We start from the raw sequence: 20815 nt of genomic DNA on the forward strand, positions 1-20815 counted from the left end.
ACTGTGCCTTTAAGAGAAGCTCGTCCAGGAACTCAAGACTGTGTGTACACGACAAGTTGAATGTGAGCGCTTATAGCGATTAACTGTTGATACAAGCCTCGTTCAAGCGGACCACTGAAATACTAGCCACTGCATACACCGTGGCATGGGAAACGGAATAAATAAGGTAGATGGATATGCTTCCCACTTCATCTTCTGCAGTGCTTAAGTCTGTAAATTTGAGAGGGATTATTGATGTGACACGAATCGATGCTCCTCCAACATAAACACGACGCTGCCTTCCAAGTGTTGGTGTTTATTAGTGGCGTTGGCTAAGGGAAGCATCGCTGTTGCTCATACTTTGGGCTAGTGATTTAAACAAACCACTGAGTATGAAACTTTGTGCCGGTTGTGCTACATGAATGATTCCTGAAACTAATGTGTTTTGTTGAGGAGATGTGCGGTTACTTTTGATTACGATTAAACGAATGAAATAATAATAAAATAATAAAAAAAATAAAAAAATAAAAAAAATCACATAGAAGTTAGATTTGAAGTTGTTTTTACTTGGGCCAGTAAGCAACCACATATAAACCACCAACAACATCACAGCAACCACGCAACAATCTGCCAAGAACCACTTGGAACACCTTAGCAAGTGTATAGAAACGTGCTGACAACCATCCAGGGGTGCGTTTTCCAAAAGCAGCTATGGTCGCAAGTTCTGTCCTTACCAATAGAGTTCAATGGAATGTACGACCATAGTTAGCTAACGATCCTTTTGGGAAACACACCCCAGAGCACCATAGCAACCACATAGCAGTGTGCTAACAACTACTCAAGAACACTTTAGCAACCACATAGAAATGCTCTGGCAATAGCCCACAATCTCAGTAGCTCCTCACTACAGTACACGAGATCCAGGGGGCAAAGTTGAATCCAGATCCAGGGGATGGAGATGGGTATGTTTAGGGATCAGTGTTTGGTGTAGGCAATCAATACTGTGATTGACATGACCAATAAAATCTTAAGAATCGGCTGCAGGGCGGCATTGGCCTGTCTTCTGATGTCACACTTGGATGTGGGCCAGGATGGATGTCCACCGCAGGCTGCAGTGAGATGCTTCTCATATGTAAAGTGGGAGGAGTTGGATCAGGATCCAACCTCACCCCCGGATCTCGTGTTCTGCAGTGAGGACCATCTCTCAATCAAACTCCCGGCGAAGGGTCAAATGGTCATTGGTTGTTTATGGCACATTTTATTTGAGAGTTTGGAAACAATCATGCACAGCTTCCCTGCTGTGACAAAATATCTGAGTGAATGAGGGGAAAAAAAGGGGTGCAGAACTTGATTTTATCCATTGGGATTAGATTGTAGAAATTTTTCCATGGTTTCATGTGAGTGACAAGTTGTAGTGAGGGGGTGGGGCACGTTAATGTTTTCGATTTCTTGGTGACTTTAAAATCAACATGAAATGGAAGTTCAGATAGGCTAGTCTTTTTTCCCACCTATTGTGATGTATATCTGAGTGAAATGTCTTCTGGAACAAGAAAAAAAAAGGTAGGGAGGGGCCTGATTTTGTCCATGGGGAATTGATTGGATGGTTGTGGTTTGCTATTGGTTGATTTCATGTGAGTGACAGGTTGCCCCGCCCTCCCATCACTAAACACATCATCAGAGAAGAGAAGAGCTGCAAGATGGAGGGGAGGTTATTTTGAATAAAGATTACGAGGCATGAATTTAAAAAAATGATGTGCACGGATAATAAATACTGCAATATTTCAAATAAAAAAGCACGAATTGTCCATTTTGATTTCATGGTGACTTTAAACACATTAGTTGTCTGTTTTTGGAGTGCTATAATATGTAGTTTTGTATTATTTTGGTTTGGTTGTGACTGAACAAACCTGCTTGTGTCATCCCAGGTTCTGTCAGACCTGTACTTGGGTAATTTCAAAGGTAAGAGTGGACAACACTATTTTTAATAAGGTGCATGTTTAGGGAAGATAATAAATGTTTATTTATTTTCACAGATGCCAGAGACAGGGAACAATTAGCAAGAAACAACATCACACACATCCTCTCCATCCATGATACCGCCGCTCCCATTTTACAGGTAGTTGGACTCATTATTTCATGTCTTCAAAATATATAGAAGCTTCTTTATACTAATGCACACATACAATCACAGTGTCATGTCAGCAGAATGATGACACGTCTCAGCATATTTCATTCTCAGTATTTTACACTTGCAGCTTGCTTCCCTATTTAGCAGCTGAATGTGTGTTGCAGCCTGTCTGAAGATGCAAGATTTATTTTGAGATTAAATGGGTTTATTCTGTAGTAATGTTGTCAGGATACCAAAATTATGACTTCGATATGATACCCGACTAAATATCTCGATACTGATACTGAATTGATACCACGGTAAAAAAAAAAAAAAAAAAAAAAAAAGTAAAAGTAATTGAATAATATGGCAGAACTTAAAATTCATTGTTTCATAAATGAATTAAAAAAAAAAAAAAAAAAACTAAAGACTCACTTGACCTGCCCTACTTTTTGACAATTTCCTCTCCTTTATTTTAATAAATTAATAATTACATCCCTAAGTGTGAATGTCCTTACAGAGATGTTTGCAACAATCACAGTTAACCTTTCACAGTTCTGAACAGGATGGGTTAGGGGTGGGTGATATGATCAAAATCTTATTTCATGATCATTTAATATTTTTTAAATTAAAATTTATAATCACAATGGAGTTAGCTATGAAAGATCCAAATGAAATAAACAGTGCTTTACATTTTTCAGGTAGGCTGCAGTAGGTCTATTTAACAGTAGCAAGTAAGAAATTAAATAATCAAGTGGAAAAAAAACAGTGGATAGCACTCTTTTTTTCTTTTTTTGATTAACATTCATTCATCACACAGACAGCAGCAGGTTTATTAGGCTGCTGTCCCTTTAAAGGGTTAGTTCACCCAAAAATGGCTTGAGGGTGAGTAAATTATGGGATTATTTTCATTTTTGGGTGAACTAACCCTTTAAAGGGGTCATGAACTGAGAAATCAAAATTACTTTGATCTTTTGACACATAAGAGGTCATTGTACTATAAAACATCCTGTAAGTTTCAGAACTCAAAATTTTCTCGTTGGTCTAAAAAACAGCTTATATTGAAGCCAGTCTGCCAAAACGACAGGTCGTGAAATGTGCCACTTTATTACGTAATAGTGTGGCTGAACACCACCTCCACAGAAGATGATCAGTGCCTGCTTCTACATCACTGCCTGTTACCATGTGGTAGGTAACAGAGAGACGCTAACACTGGGTTTCTAGAGCTAGCAAGTGATAAAAATGGCTTCAGGAATGGCAAGATGTGAATGTCTAAGTTGAGCATTATTTTTTTGTATTCGGTACATTTCACTGTGGATTATTTGGTCAATTTGCAAACAGACTTTTACGATATGGACGTGACAGTAATAGGACAACATGTGAGAAACTGTGTTAATTCTAATGCCTGATCTAGTGATTTCAAATCAGTGACTAAACGGTCAACTTCACATTGTTTCTGTAGGATGAAAATAATCTGTTATTTAAACTGTGCTTAAATTATATATAGAAAGCGTTCAAAGAACGCTCCCTTTACAGTCACTGGAGCTGTATGACTGAGTTCTGGACTCGTGCCAAAACTCCTGTTAAAATCAACAAATCTCTTATTTACATCGTGTTTGCACTGTTAGTTGTGATGAAAGCATTCGTGAGAATGTAGAAATCGAGTTGCAACGATGAGATCGCTGCATTCATGCGCTCAACAACATGTCTGTGATCGGCTACAGTGTTCATCAATGCAACCTTTCATGCCACAGTATTATACTATAGATCTAAATATAATGCTATAATCAACACATTTCACGATTAGTTAACCTTGAGAGCTGTAATAGTAGCTAAAAATTTTCGAGAGAGTTCCACATAGAGAGTAATACTTAGCTATTTCGTATGCAAAGATGTTAGCCAATCACAGCAGTGGGCGTTTACACTGAAGCAGACACTTCAAACAGAGCATTCAAATCAGAGGGCTAAAATCAGGGTAGGAAAAATGCCTTTTATTTCTAAATTATGACCATTTTTAATGTAAAAATTATTCTGACATTATAAGTGCACCCCATGAAACATAAAACAATAAAACAATGCATTTCAGGACTTTTAAGAACTGCATGGATTGGAACACATATTGATTATTGGAACACATCTGATTTCTTTCTATACTGTTTACGTTCACTGAAGAAATACCTGATTGTGTTTACATGAATACTCTCCAGGACATATATTTTTGACAATAATCCGCAAAAGAGAACTGAAGTCGTGATCATCCTGTCGGAAAGGTGGCTTTCTGTGCACGCGCTTCAGGTCTGAGCCCAGCAACGCAAGTAGCACTTAACTCGTTTTAAAATCAAACAAAATGTTTCTTTGTTTCTTTCTTTGTCATGTACTGTCATGTACTGTACGTATATATTTGATTCCCTGCAGGGAGTGGAAGCAGAGCTCTGTACACACGTCCTGGCTCTTGATGTCACACATCGACATTAAGAAACACGGCTCTTATAAAAATAAAAAATCGAATAAAAATTTGTATAATCGTACCGTTTTTTTATAATAGCAGGGTATCGCGATACCTTTCTGGTACCAGTATATCGTGCAACACTATTCTGTAGGGACATATGGTATTTATTTTATTTGTTCAGGTCCTAAAAAGTCTTAAATTCTGCAGATACTAAGTGAGTGGCATCTCTTACAGGAAAATGAGACCTTCTGCACCCATTTACTTGTGCCAAAAGCATTGTACACTGTAAAAAATCCTTTTTGATTTTAGTAAACTAAAATTTACTGCATTTGACAAATTGATTTGTCCAGTGTATTTGAATTAACAAAAATGTTTTAGGTGTAAGTAAAACTCAAAAAGCCCATGCAAAAAAAAAAAAAAAAAAAAATTTGTACATTGTACAGTATTCTTGCATGAAGTTGCAAGTTCTTGCATGAAGTTTTAATCTGGATAGTTGTCAGTCTGAGGCCAGTAAAACGACTTGGGGTAAAACAATAAAATATTCTGCATTTGTGCATGAACTATGAGAGTACTATGTTTTGAATTTATTATTGAAAATAAACACATTGTGGGCATGTGCAACAAAAAAGTCTGTATGTAACATGAAAAGGTTTACTCTCTGTCTTTCATACTTACATTTTGCTCTATCACATGTAATTTTGAGACATATTGAAGCACTTCTCATGTCTTTCCTCCATTTCTTTAGGAGATGACTTATCTTTGTATCCCAGCAGCAGATGCGCCCACACAAAACCTGTGAGTAGGCTTTATGCATTTCTGATGGGCATCTTTGCTAATAGCTAGTCGGCCGCCAGTGGGCAGCGTGAGTAACTGTGGCAACCTAAAAAAGTAAATGTTTTTCATAAGCAAACCGTTTTATAAGTTCTGCATTTACACATGCTGTTCCCTTTCGTCTTTTCCTCAGTCTTCATTACACTAAATCTGTGATGTTGGTTTTACATGTCATATCAATCTAGTTACACCCTAGAGTGCGCATGCATTTACACACACACACACACACACACACACACACACACACACACACACACACAGAGAGACCCGCACATACGCACACTTCCTCTTGTGGCCCTCTTGGTGCAGGAAGGAAGTTATGAGCTGGGTTCTGCAGTGATGCCTTGGTCTCACTACGCCTTTATTTTTATCCCCCTTTACCATCAGCCCTCTTGTCACCCTTACGAGCCTGCGAAACCCGGCCATGCGTAATGTGAAACTGACCCTCTTTAACCAAACTGGACAAACCCAACCCTTTCTCATCCTGGTCCTGTCAAAAGGATGGATGTTCTGGAGGAAACGCTACCGTACCTTACCGTGTTGTTTCTTCTTCGCATGTTTAAAAGAAACCACAGTCAGATTTCTGGATTTCTTAACAGCCGCTATCTGGACAGGTTCAAGCAAAACATGTCTGTATTTTGTTGCTAGTAGGGTATTCAAATAGAAAGGCAATGCTTAAAGGTTTTATTTCTTTGAACAATATGTTCAGTGTATGTATGTATTCTTAAACACATAAGGTTTTAGGAAGAAGACACCCAACATGTCCTCCAAACCCCTCATAGTAGTGCATGTCGTGAAGACTTGACCACCCTGGAATGCCCAGATCATGGAAAACCTGGAATTTTATTATTGAACAAGTCGTGAAAATATCTTCAATCTAATTTTTTAGTTTTGCTCTGCTCTAAATTATCTTTGCAATTATCTTTTTCTTTATTGGGCTCATTTGGTGCGTTTAAAAAACATAATCAACCCTACATATAAATACCAGTGTCTTTTTAAAAAAAGTAATGGAATTTCATTGGTCAAACCGTGTGGGACCAAGAACAAGGAGAGCATAATGGTTGAAGGGTTAGTTAATCAAAAAATGAAAATTCTGCCATCAGTTACTCATTTCATACTTCTTTAAACACAAATGGAGAATTTTTTAATATTCTCTTACTGTTTTTTGCCCATACAACACAATTTTCATGCTTTAATTTTCATGCATCAAACACCAGTAATCATTATAAGTACAAAAAGACGTTGTAAAGGTAATCCATATGAATTGAGCTGTTTAATCCAAGTCTTCTGAAGAGACATGATTGCTTGATATGATGAACAGATTTAATTTAATTTTTTATTCAAAAAACTACAAACTAAGAGTCCACAAAACAAGAGCACAAAAGCATTCAGAAAGTTGCCCTTATCATTCAAAGGCCTTTATCCACAGCAGAGTTTTTTGTATGTCTGTCAGATGTACATGTACTGTAGTAATCATAGACATTTTGTGATGACAAACCTGCCTATGTTGAATGTTTTTTTTTATTTTATTTTTATTTGTGTGCCGATAAGAGTATAAAATAAAGCAATAAGCCTAGTGAAGCTGTGGTTTGCAGTGAATTTAGAACAGCTAAGTGCCGTTGTTAAGCACGATGTGGAGCGGTTAGTTTATAAAAATATTTATTTTAATATTTAAAATATTTATACCGGAACAAATTTTATATTTAAGCCAGTGTTTTAACGCTGTTTCACACACAATACTGACTCAGCCTAAACGCCTCACTGAAATGTTTTGAGCACTTCAATGCATACTCGTTCGAGTATCAGTATCAAGCCTACATAAACTTTTGACTGGAACTGTGAAGGCAGTAAATATTGAAGTTGTAAAAAAAACATGTATTGCCGGCCGCAGTGAGCAATCTGCATCTGGAAAACATCATGTATACAGGATGTCTCGTAATTCTCTGTTTACTGTTACGGTTATGACCTTCCCGCCACTGGAGGAACAGTGCTGTCAGCATCATACTGTGCTCATATTCTGAACGCAAACCTTTACGACATGTAGATGTACTAAAACTGGCAAAAATTTTTTTATTTTTTTATTTTTTCCCTGACAATTAAAGGGATAGTTCACCCCAAAATTAATATTCTGTCATCATTTACTCAACATCATGTCATTCCAAACCTGTTTTTTTTTCCTTCTGTGGAGCACACAAGAAGACATTTTAAAAAATGCATCAGTGTTTTTTCTTTTTTTTTCCAAAAAGCAAAAGTTGTTTTGGACCTCGTTGACTTTCATTGTTTAAAAAAACAAAACAGTTCTTCAAAATATCTTTTGGTGAACTATCCTTTAAGCCACACTTACTGCCTCAATGTATTAGATAACAAAATGTCGAAACAAACCCATGACATTAAGTGTGCATTAAGTGTGTCATTAAAATAGGCTATATTTCACTGCAAAATCCTTCACATTTGTGTCACTTCTGTATAGACCTACATGTGGTAAATTGGTCTCTTTCTCCTCCACAGCATTCAGCATTTTAAGCAGAGCATTATGTTCATGCACGAGTCCCGACTGAAAGGGGAGGGCTGTCTAGTTCACTGGTAAGTGAGGGGTTTGTATGTCCTCCAGCTATTGAAATCTACACTGTAAACTAACTGATGTTATTAGATCCATATGGTTGCATGCAGGGCTTGACACCCGCCAACCCGCCAAATGTGGGTGGATTTTAGCAGTGGTGTGTAACGCAGTCACCCCTACTAGCCACTTTGGCAGGTAATATAGCTATACATTTTTCAATTGAAGTCTTTTAAAAAGGTATCTGAAATAATAAACTAAGTGCAATGTAGTGTTGTCAAAAATATAGATTTTTCAATACATATCAATACTGAAATATCTGAAATGTTACAATATTAATTTTCCTCAGAATAGATACACGATACCAGCTGCAGTTTCTCACTCTCTCATCTCTCCGACAGCGAGTTGACACACAAACCCACCTCACTTCACTCACTCATTTCATTTGCTCTGGATGAATATTGTTGGTGTTACAGGGCTTGAATTTAGGCATGGGATTGTGCGTATTGTGCATAATTTTACTAATTTCCACAGATTTTGTTCTCACACTCAAAGTGCGTGCACATAAAGATGCCTCACAGTACCCTATTGTAACAGTATAATGGATTTGTGCGTCAGGTCTTAAAGTGACAGCAGCCTAAAATACCTGCTGCCAATTTATGAGATAATATTAAAAATAATTAGTTTAAAAAAAAAAAATTTATATCAGTTTTCCCCCATGGTATTGATGTCAAAATTGTGGCCAGTGAAAATGCTGAGTGGCTTAAACTTTAAAAAACCACTACCCACAGTGGCTGGTGAACAAAAAAAAAGTTAATGTCAAGCCCTGGTTGCATGCACCAAGACCCTACCTTATGAGGAAGCAAAATGTGCACACCACCAAGATATCAGCACTAATCAAGCCCAGTGTGACAATGTGAACAGCTGATAACTAGGTGTCAGGGGGGGCTATTTTTGAACTTCCCCAAAACAACAGTACAGTAAACACAAGCCTCTTTTTGATATGACAATACAATACAATACAATACAGTATTGTCAATACAGCATATGGGTAGAGTGCTTTGTTCTGGAAAACATAATGGGGTCTGTAGGATTTCTTCAAAATGTGAACGTTCATCCTCTTGCAACATCAAAGTTGCAAGACGAAGTTGAATGCTTAAGGTTTGGGGCTCGTTCTCATGTCTAACCTAAACAAACACCAGTAATTATTATATCGCATTGCCCTTATGTTAGCATCAACCAAGCTTTTGTGAAAATTTAAGCTGCGTCTCATTTCGGAGGCTGCGTACGTCATCAAGGATGTCTTATTTAGGAAAAGTAACCACAATAAAATTGACTGTTATTCCTCATGAGGTGTAAAATACTGTAATTTCTTTCTTACTTTGCAATCTAACGGTTGCTTTTCTTAAATGAGAATGCCTCGATGACATATGCTGCCTTCAAATGCAACCTCCGGAGGACGCAGCCTTCGAAATGAGACATCAAATTAGTAAAAGAAACTTAGTGAGTGGCTGAATTTTGATTTCATGTAATCCAGTCTTGCTGGCGTGTCACGCAGTGTGACACTGGTGGTGGCGTACATTATGACTGTGACTACTCTGGGATGGCAGGAGGCTCTGGCTGCGGTGAAGGTGGCGAGACCTTGTGCTTCACCCAATGCGGGCTTCCAGACCCAGCTGCAGGTGTTTGAGAGCACTCAACTACAGCAGGTGATTCCTTCACATTTGATGACTGAAATTACATTGTCAGCAGTTAGCACCCAAATGCAATTACATGATATTGACGAAGATGTCAGTTCAACTTAAGCCAGCAGGAGAAATCGAAACAAATGAGTGCAGCACACACAAAGAAAACATGCTGCTGTAAAAATTCAAAATGTGGAGGTTTTTGTGCTGTTTTCCGCATTATTGAAATCACGATTGAACCTCATGAATTCATGTTTCAAAAGGGTTTGTTGTTGTTGTGATTTTTTTTGTCGCAGTATCAAACCTGACGACTTTACCTTTGACTTCGAATTATGTCAATGACCATGTTTAAATGCGCATTAAAGGGCTATTCACACTGCGCTTAACCCCTAGAAATGATGCAGTGTTAGAATGTTAGGTCACACTTTATATTAGGCGTCTTTAACTACTATGTACTTACATCAAAAAATAAGTACAATGTACTTATTGTGTTCATGTTGTGAAACTCTTGTGGTGCTGTTGAGGTGGATACGGGTAAGTTTAGGATACAGGTTTGGTGGTATTGGTTAGGTTTAAGCGTGAGTTAAGGTGTATGGGAAGGGTCAACAGTGTGATTATAGACGGGTTAAATTGGGATTTGTTATGTGTGTGTGTGGCGGGGGGGGCTCTGTGGTTTCAGGCTTTCAACGGGTGCACATGTGTACGCACTCTGCTATGAACACTAAAATGCTGATCAAAATCATTCTAGATGCTGGCAGTGTGCAAAGCTACATCTGATGACAATAAAATCATTCTGCTGTGATCTTTGTTTGGAACTATTTTTGCTGCTGAAATAGAATAAAAACAGAATATATTGCATCTAAAATGTAAGTGACTTTATTAGCTACTTGTTTATTGAACTGTTGTATAAAAGTAGTGTCACATTTTCAATCGTGATTTCACTAACGCGAAAAACAGCAGCATGTATTCTTTGTGTGTGCTGCACTCATTTGTTTCGATTTCTTATCAAGAGGCATGAGCCTCAACAGCGCAACCTTGTTACTGTCAGCACATTATACATTATATATTATTATCCATTATCAATCACCACTTAGACTAAATGTAATCATGCTTGCGTTTTGGTGATTCTCTAGCTGTTTTTGTTATTGATGTTTTAATCAGGCTACTTGTCTGGTCAGACAAGTAAAACTCTCTTTCACTTGTCCCTTCAAAAAAATCAAGCGTTAATGTCGAGCCCTGGTAAGCCTATTTAAAGTGTTAGTTCACCCAAAAATGAAAATTCTGTCATTAATTACTTGCCCTCATATCGTTCCACACCCGTAAGACCTTTGTTCATCTTCGGAACACAAATTAAGATATTTTTGATGAAATCCGAGAGCTGTCTGACTCCTCCGTAGACAGCAATTTAACCACCACTTTCAAGGTCCAGAAAGGTACTAAAGACATTGTTAAAAAAAAGCGTCTGCCATGTGAAGTCGCAAGGTCGGGAGCTCTGCAAACCAATTGTTATATTTACTTTCTACATAAGTTACAATACATTTTAACTCACTCATCATAGCTGTTAAATTGTTTTGTGGGATATTTCTGAACTTCGCGCCTCAATGTCGAAGGCTCCATGACTGATTCGGCGAGCTCTAACGGATCTGCAGAGTCAGCCAAAGATGAAACTAGCATAATTATTGGTGCTACAATAATGGCAGCGATTAAGACTTTGGAAGCTGGAATTCACAAAAAGCCGTGTTCCGAAAAGAAATATCATCCCTGCGAGAAGAGGTGCATAATTCGCTAACGGCGGTAACTTCAGAAGTGAAAGCGCACGAGCAGAGACTAACTAGCCTGGAAAATGTGACATCAGAGTGGATGACTAGTGTGCAGGAACTTGAACCCACTGTGGCCTCCTTATGGAATGATATTGCCGCTCTTTAGTGCACAGATTTGGAATGCCGTTCTCGACAAAGCAGTTTGCGTCTTGTGGGTATTCCCTAGGGTATGGAGGGCACACAGCCCACAAAATTTATTGCAGAAGCACTGCAAGAAATACTCAGCCTCCGTGAACCCCCGCTTCTTGCCCGAGCCCATCATACACTGACTGCGTGACCTGCGAAGAGTCAGTGGCCGCGGGCGTTTGTCATATGCTTTATATATACCGATTTGATGTCAGGGAGGACATTCTGTGGAGGGCCATTCAAGCCAAACAGCTCAAATTCAAAGACAGAACAGTTTCCCTGATTTCCCTCCTGAGATCGCAAAAAATATACTTATTACCTGCTTTGTTATATATAAATATATATCACCTGCTTTGTCTGAGTTAAAGTGAATGAATCTTCTTGGGAGTTCTCGCTGTGGTGCAATAATAATGAATAGTTGAAAATAATGTAGTGCTTTTTACTTTTCCCTCTTTTTTACTCTATTACAATATTTAAAATTCCAGTTTCTTGTTTTATTTGTAACATAATTTGGTGGTTTGCAGAGTCACATTCGAGTTTCTAAGTTAACACAGGGAGGTGTACACTCTGTCAAGGGTAGTGTTAGCTTGGTTCATAGGGTGGGAGTGGGTAAAGGGAGTAGGGGCGGGCAAGGAGGGAAGGGTTGTGTTGCTGTTTCAAAGCTGAGTTCATCTCCAAGTTCATTCATTCTTCATGGTGTTCATTTTAGGAGGTCTTTTACACATTGATGTTTCTGTGTATTTTATGTTTCTGTTTGGGCATCTGTTAGTTTGTTTTCATTCTTTCCCTAAATATGATGTCTCTTTCATTAAACACTTTCACATGGCAAACTCTTTGAGATATGTTAGCTGGAACTGCAAGGCTATCAATAATCCTGTTAAGTGCAACCGAGTCTTAAAGGGCACCTATTATGCCCCTTTTTACAAAATTTAAAATGGGTTTCTGATATCCCCAGAGTGTGTATGTGAAGTTTTAGCTCAGAATACCTCACAGCTAATTTTTTATAGCATGGTAAAATTGCTACTTTTGGGGGGGTGAGCAAAAATGCGCTGTTTTAGTGTGTCCCTTTAAATGCAATGAGCTCCTGGCCTAAAAGGGTGGAGCTTCAAGAGCGGACTAATAATGTCATGTTCAGTCCGAACTGGATTCAGACAATAATGCCTGCAGAGCCAGAGAATATATGCTGCGTGGAGATAGAACAGGTATAGTTTAGTTTAATTATGGTTATAACTTATGCTGTCATCTTGCTTTTATCCATTATTAGTACAAGCCTGTTGTACCGGACACGTCCGAATGATGGCAAAAACTTTACTGAGTTTTATGACGTTTATTGTACTTCACACAAAAAATGAAGCATCAGTTTTCACTCCAGTATATCACTGTAAGGGCTTAATAAAACAAAGTGTGCATTAAAATATTATCCATAAACTCTCTCTCACCTGCATTATTATCAACATACAGAATTACAGAAACACTTGTTACAATTAACAGTAAAAAAATATATACAGACCTTATGCCTTTTCGGGGGGTGCTTAATAAACTGGTAAGCTTTATACCCGTAAATCAACTCTGATAAACTATAATAAAGTGCATGCTCTCCCTTTCATTACTGCCGTATCCAGTATCGCTCTGGAGACTAGAAGCTGGATCACGAACAGTTGTTAGTGATCCATCCTTGAGTAACAACTTTTTTGCAAAACCTGTGTTTTGTATTGTCCCTTTGTATTCGTTCACAAAGCAGTCTGGTGTAAAATGATTTGCGCAGACATAAACAAATTTAGGTATATGGGGGCGCATTCCCTTCAAAAATAAAACTAATCCACTGCGTCTTCAGTGGCTCTGATGTCAGGAGTACATGGAGACTGTTATGTTCACTCTTACATCCAACAACAAAACACCTCAATTACTTATGAGACATTCTTGTTGCTACAGCTGCTCCAGCTTGGAGAAAATGGCGGACTGTGTATAACTTGCTCAGAGTGGGGTCTATGCTAATACGGCAGAGTCTGTCAGCAGTCGTGGACATCTGCAAACGGCTTTTTCAGAGACACTGCTTATGATTTATTTAGAATAAAAAAAGAAGAAGTGGGTGAATTTTTATCATAGGGTGGTTGTGAAACGCATCTCCATTCTGCTGACCACTTTAGATTAAAAGGGGATCGGGTAGGACAGGTTTTCCATTCAATATTTCACTCTAAATCCTAGAGGCTGTGCCATTTTAGTGCATAAATCTGTCCCATTTGTAGCCTCTGAAACTATTGTAGATACATTATTGTATCAGGAACACTTTTCTCGACCCCCTTGGCTCTTGCAAATGTTTATGGACCCAATTATGATGATCCTACTTTTATTTATTCTTTTCTGTCTTGTATTCCTAATATTTATTCACACCGACTTATGGCTGGGGACTTTAATTGCGTTAAGTCTCCCATTCTTGATAAATCTTCCAAAAAGATATAATAGCTCTATCAAAATGTGCCTCAGTTATCCACACATTTATGCAAAAGTATGGTATATGTGATGCATTCCATCACTTGCATCCCTCTGAAAGGAAGTATTCATTTTTTTCTCATGTTCACCTGATGTATTCTCACATTGATTATTTCTTTTTGGACCATAAATTTCTTCCATACTTACAGGACTGTTCTTACCAAAGTATTGTAATTTCTGATCATGTACCAATTACATTAGAGCTTCAAATTCCACATCAGCCACCTAAATACTGTCAGTGGTGTCTTAGGAGGTCTCCTATCCAGCTAAAAAATGTGACGAGCACACGCAGCTTTTGCGTAGTGATCGTCTGCAAGCTATCAATGGTCAGCTAAACAACTGTATTTAAACACACAATACACCATCGCATTATCCATGGATAACTGTTGAATCAGCATAATGAATATAGCGTATAGTGAATGATGAATAATTAATTTATGAATTCACTACGTTCGTGTTGTTTACATTATATGCACTTAGGCGCCTATTGCCAACAAAAGCAGTTTTACTCACCACCTGAGGTTCCGACTCAGGACCGGGATCATTATCGCTGTGACTGCTCCATCTTTCAGTTTCAAATGATCTGTAAATCCAGCGTAGAACTGGGCCTTGTTTATAAAACCATAAGCGCGGTCCTGAGGGCTCGAGCAGCCACGGAAAAACACGAGATATTCTCCATTCATTTTAACCAGTAAAAAAGTGATTGCAACTATCAGTTTCTATGGTTGTTTTAATAACAAATAATTGTAAAAAATTGTAATGCGTGAGCACAAAACTCTCAGCTCCACTGAACACTGGGTTCTTTGGGAAGCAAGGTTATCTTTCCCTCACAACCAAAAACACACTTATTTTGTGACATTGTTGATTTCGTGTTCTAAAAACAAAGTGACAAATCTTTCTCAAGCAAGTCCTGTGCAGGGCTGCCGATGACTTCCATAAACCCGAATGAAGCACGTTTATGGGCGTGCTCTCACTCTGGTCGACGCGTGCGTGCACGCTCTTCCGGGAGAAGTGCCTGTACAAGGAATTCCGACCTTTCTGATGTCACACAGCCACATACTCGAAAAAAAGATCCCGAAATTTAAGAGGATTTGGAAGAGTATTTTTGGCACAGAAATACTCTGTCATACATCCAACTTGTGTTTTGAAACTTTGGCCATGTTTAGCATGAGAATCCAACTCTTTAACAGTGTAAATAAGTAGAATGCATGAAATAGCATTATACCCCCCCTTTAAAGAAATATCTAACCCCATAGTGCTTATTGATAACCTGTATGCCTCGGATCCCTCTCCTGAACTTTTTGAAGAGTGTCATTTCTTACAGGTAGAATATGATATATTATCAACCGATGAGGCTGAAGAATTTTTTCTGCATGGTAGGGTTTATGAGCAAAGTGATAGGACAGTAAAGTTGCTTGCCAGGCAGATTCGTGAGGCTGAAGCATCTCGTATGATTCCCCAACTTAGATTATCAGAAGCCATCACAATAAACTAAAGAAATAAATTCTGAATTCAAACAGTTTTATGTTGACTTATACTCCTCAGAATCCCCACCAGATGCTTTCGCAATGAACGCTTTTCTTGGAAAATGGAATTGAATTTCCCACTATTCTTTAGAGAAAGACATTCAAACTGAGGAAAATAAGGAATCTGAAGCATCTATGAAATCTGGTAAGACCCCAGGGCCTGAAGGATTTCCATCTGAATTTTAAAAAGTCTTTTCTAATTTGTTAATCCCAATTTTATTTTTTGGTTTTCTCAGAAAGTCTTCAGAATGGTTATTTGCCTGGAAGTCTCTAGCAAGCGACTACTTCGCTGCTTCTAAAGAAAGACAAGAATCCACTAGAATGTGGTTCATATCGTCCCATCTCTTTGTTAAATTGTGACTATAAGATTTTAGCCAAATTTTTATCTACCCGTCTTGAAAATTCCTGTGGGTCAAATAATTTCACCTGATCAAACTGGCTTTACTCGAAATAGATATTCTTTTCATAATATTAGGCACATTTTTAATATATAGTTTTCTTGCGGCCCCTAAAGCTTCTTTATGTACTTATAATGTCTTTTCAGAGTATTTCAAACTGCAATGGGGCACAAGACAGGGCTGTCCCCTTTCCCCATTGTTATTTGCCATAGCCATTGAACCCCTTGCAATTGCCCTACAGTCTAGTGCACAGGTTTGTGGTATCACCCGCGCAGGTATAGTGCATAAGGTTTCTTTATATGCAGATGACCTTTTTTCTTTTTCTAAACTAATCCTCTTATTTCAATTCCTGAATTTTTTTCTATTCTAGATACCTTGAGTAGTTTCTTAGGATACAAACTAAATTTCTGTAAAAGTGAACTGTTCCCATTGAACTCATCTTCCCTTCAGATTTCATATTTAGATTTTCAATTCAAGGTTGTCAGAAATCCTTTTAAATACCTGGGATTCAGGTGACCCGTAAATATTCTGACCTGTTCAAAGCCAACTTTAGTCCTCTCCATAATCATGTTAAGTCTCTCTTCATGTCCTGGAAATGTCTCCCTCTATCTTTGATAGGAATGGTGAATGTTATCAAAATGAATATTCTTCCTAAATTTTTATATCTTTTCCAGTGCCTTCCTATATTATACATACAGTTATATATACAGTTTTGCAGCGGAATATTTCTTCTTTAATAAGGAATAAGTCAAAACAAATTAATCAAAGTCATCTTATGAAACCAAAGTGTTTGTGTGGCCTGGCTCTGCAAAATTTTCAAACCTATTATTGGGCAGCAAACATTAGGAATCTGTTATATTGGGTACAGCAGGATTTGCAATTAAAGAAGTCTTAGTGGGTACTGATTGAAGTACTCCAGCAACTTTAACATCCTTACTCAGTGTACCAATTCCCTTTAAGTATACTACTTTAATAAAAAAAATCCTTCATTAAGGATTTGGTCTCAATTTTGTTTAGCATTAGGCCTTAAAGAGCCTTGTACTATAGCGCCTGTTTTTTTGCAATATATCATTTCCACCCTCTTTGATGGATGGGGCTTTTAACATTTGGAGGGAACATGGCCTAGCTACAGTTGGTTATCTATACATAGATAACAATTTTGCATCCTTTACACAACTTAAAGAAAAATTCGACCTTCCCCCATTTATTTAGATACTTTCAGATACGGAACTTTATTCGTAAGCAGTTTTCTAACTTTCCCTTTTTGCCAACTAACAATATATTTGATGATATACAGGTGCTGGTCATATAATTAGAATATCATCAAAAAGTTGATTTATTTCACTAATTCCATTCAAAAAGTGAAACTTGTATATTATATTCATTCATTACACACAGACTGATATATTTCAAATGTTTATTTCTTTTAATTTTGATGATTATAACTGACAACTAAGGAAAATCCCAAATTCAGTATCTCAGAAAATTAGAATATTACTTAAGACCAATACAAAGAAAGGATTTTTAGAAATCTTGGCCAACTGAAAAGTATGAACATGAAAAGTATGAGCATGTACAGCACTCAATACTTAGTTGGGGCTCCTTTTGCCTGAATTACTGCAGCAATGCGGCGTGGCATGGAGTCGATCAGTCTGTGGCACTGCTCGGGTGTTATAAGAGCCCAGGTTGCTCTGACAGTGGCCTTCAGCTCTTCTGCATTGTTGGGTCTGGCATATCGCATCTTCCTCTTCACAATACCCCATAGATTTTCTATGGGGTTAAGTGCAGTCCACTCTTTGTGAATCTCCCCCACATTTTTGAATGGGTTTTTTTTTCACAATCCTCTCCAGGGTGCGGTTATTCTTATTGCTTGTACACTTTTGTCTACCACATCTTTTCCTTCCCTTCGCCTCTCTATTAATGTGCTTGGACACAGAGCTCTGTGAACAGCCAGCCTCTTTTGCAATGACCTTTTGTGTCTTGCCCTCCTTGTGCAAGGTGTCAATGGTCGTCTTTTGGACAACTGTCAAGTCAGCAGTCTTCCCCATGATTGTGTAGCCTACAGAACTAGACTGAGAGACCATTTAAAGGCCTTTGCAGGTGTTTTGAGTTAATTAGCTGATTAGAGTGTGGCACCAGGTGTCTTCAATATTGAACCTTTTCACAATATTCTAATTTTCTGAGATACTGAATTTGGGATTTTCCTTAGTTGTCAGTTATAATCATCAAAATTAAAAGAAATAAACATTTGAAATATATCAGTCTGTGTGTAATGAATGAATATAATATACAAGTTTCACTTTTTGAATGGAATTAGTGAAATAAATCAACTTTTTGATGATATTCTAATTATATGACCAGCACCTGTATTAGACCTTCATACATCTTTGAAAGGGGTTATTTCTAAAATTTTTACTATAATTAACACAAAACAGTCCCCCTCAGTGCATCCACTGAAGGCGCTCTGGGAGGAGGAATTGAATTTGATGCTTGAGGAAAATATCTGGGATCTAATTCTTGCCCGAATACACTCATCATCTATAAATACTGAGAGTCACACAGAGTCCATTGGTCTACAACTAAATTTAACAAAATATTCCCCGATCTCAACCCAACCTGCCATCATTGCAGAACTGAACCAGCCACGTTATTGCATTCTTTTTGGTCTTGTCCGAAACAAACTGTCTGATTTTTGGGGAAAAGTCTTCAGGTGCTTTTCTGTTATTTTTTTCTTTACCAATAGACCCCAACCCCTTAACAGTATTGTTTAGTATTTTGCCAGAATCTGTTAATTTGAACACATTACAGGCTGACAGTGCAGCCTTTGCAACTCTACTGGCTAGGCGACTTATTCTTATGAACTGGAAGACAGCAATTGCCCCTCCTTATCGCCAATGGGTTTTTGAGTTTTTACATGCTCTTAAGATGGAAAAGATTCAGTTCGCAATAAAACAAAAGCCAAAACTTTTTTCTGAAAGTCCGGAGCCCTTTTCTCGTCACTTCATAAAAATAAGGTTGACCCACTGCAGTCACGTCGACTATTTTAACAATGTCTTTAGTACCTTTCTGGACCTTAAAAATGGTGGTTAAATTTCTGTCTATGGACAAGACATGTACCTCTCAGATTTCATCAAAAATATTTTAATTTGTATTCCGAAGATGAATGAAGGTCTTGCGGGTGTGGAATGACATGTGGGAGAGTAAATAATGACAGAATTTTCATTTTTTGTGAACTAACCCTTTAAATGTAAGTACATAGTAGTTAAAGACACCTAATATAAAGTGGGACAGAATCAAAAACCTAAGTTGCTTCAGTCCAGTCAGTGTTCATCTTGAAATATCACTAAAATAGACCCTTTTGCACATTTCCGGGTTTCTTGGAAGTCGTCATAGTTGGGTTAACTTTTATAGTGGTGAATGAAAGACTTCATTAGATATATTTTTTGTTTCCATTTGCACAAATAGCAAATATATAGTGTTTTCACAACTTTCAAAAAGAGGAACAAAATAGAGAGCGATTGATAACGGCAGTCAGAAGAGAGAAAAAAAAAAGATTTTTACAGTCATTCCCATAGCCGCTAGAAACACTTTCACAGCAGCTTTAACTAGTTTTTTGTAAAACGTGTTTTGTTAAAATGTGTCATCACAGTCTGTGAAAACGGTCTATTATAAAAGTTATTCTTATGTTTACTTCATAAAAATCAATAAAGTCTTCACAGCAAAAAGACACTTGAACCTCGAGCTGAAGATGGATGTCTGTACAACGTTAAGATGCGTTTTAGTCGAGTAAATGAAGACTTTTACTTGCTAATACAGTATGAACTATCAATCAGATGAAAGAAGGCATGTTGATTTTGTGCAACAGGGGTTTTACCAAAGATTTCATCATGTTAATAATTTAAAGGCTTTAGAAATTTGCATATCAAATATGATACAGTAGCTTCATAGAGTTAATTTGTGTCATGTAAATGCGTGATCCAGATTACCAAAACTGGTTTTTAGAAATCTGAATACAGCTGGCATATGGTTGTATTAATAAGAATCAGAGTCAATGCCCACTAAACTTTCTGTGCATGTCCGAATGAAGCGCTGGATTATAATTGTTCATATTTGTTCAGTTCAGAGAGTGGCTGAAGGAGGAGTACAAGGAAAACCCCTTTAATGATGAGGAGGAAATCCGCAACCCTGCTCGCACAGGTGACCGGCACCTTGACACCAGAAGAGAACGATCTTCAGGACACCTGAGAGATCGTCACAGGCCATTCCTCAAAGACTTGCGTTGTCAATGACTGTTATCTCTGATTAGAAACATGGGTTGACATCTTAATGCGTCATAGTGATGGTGTTTGTTATGGCATAGCACTGTTTATTAACTTAAGGACTCTTTTTGTACATATGCAAGATTTTAATGTTTACTACTGAAGTGATGTTAATGGCAAATTTTGTTGTTCAGTATTTACAGTTATATTATAAAAATTGATTTATACTATGGTCTCTAACTGACTGTATTTTTCCTATACACTTGCTGGAAATATGAGAAGCTGAATTACTGTTATTCGTGTTACCAAAGCAAGTCATAAAAAGAAAGAGTAGAAATGTTTAGTTTGAAAATTAATAACTGCACATGTTGTTTAATATCACCATAAGGGTATTTTGTAGTGGTAGGGTAACATGGGGCAAGATGATCTAATTTTGTGTGTCTGGAAAATTGTGTGTTTGTCAATGAGGAGAGTAAAAGTTATAGTTTTTATTTTGAATTAAGATGGCATTGTGTTACTTGTGTAATTATTTTTTAATTTAATAATTATTGTAATTAATGGGGTTATCATTTAATCATTATATCATTA

The 20815-nt window shown here is 37.5% G+C and overlaps 1 protein-coding gene across 1 annotated transcript; it reads left to right on the forward strand.

Annotated features, from left to right (window-relative positions):
- Positions 1 to 2: 2 nt before the first annotated feature.
- dusp22b (dual specificity phosphatase 22b) lies at positions 3 to 20457 on the forward strand. Its single transcript, XM_051876919.1, is given in 8 exon segments — positions 3 to 166; positions 1905 to 1938; positions 2013 to 2095; positions 5281 to 5330; positions 7875 to 7949; positions 9461 to 9632; positions 20087 to 20152; positions 20154 to 20457. Coding segments are annotated over 8 exon segments (561 nt in total). The 5' UTR covers positions 3 to 145; the 3' UTR covers positions 20214 to 20457.
- The last annotated feature ends 358 nt before the right edge of the window (positions 20458 to 20815 follow it).

This window comes from Ctenopharyngodon idella, chromosome 2 (genome assembly GCF_019924925.1).
Source record: "Ctenopharyngodon idella isolate HZGC_01 chromosome 2, HZGC01, whole genome shotgun sequence".
In the NCBI taxonomy this organism is placed as follows: domain Eukaryota; kingdom Metazoa; phylum Chordata; class Actinopteri; order Cypriniformes; family Xenocyprididae; genus Ctenopharyngodon; species Ctenopharyngodon idella.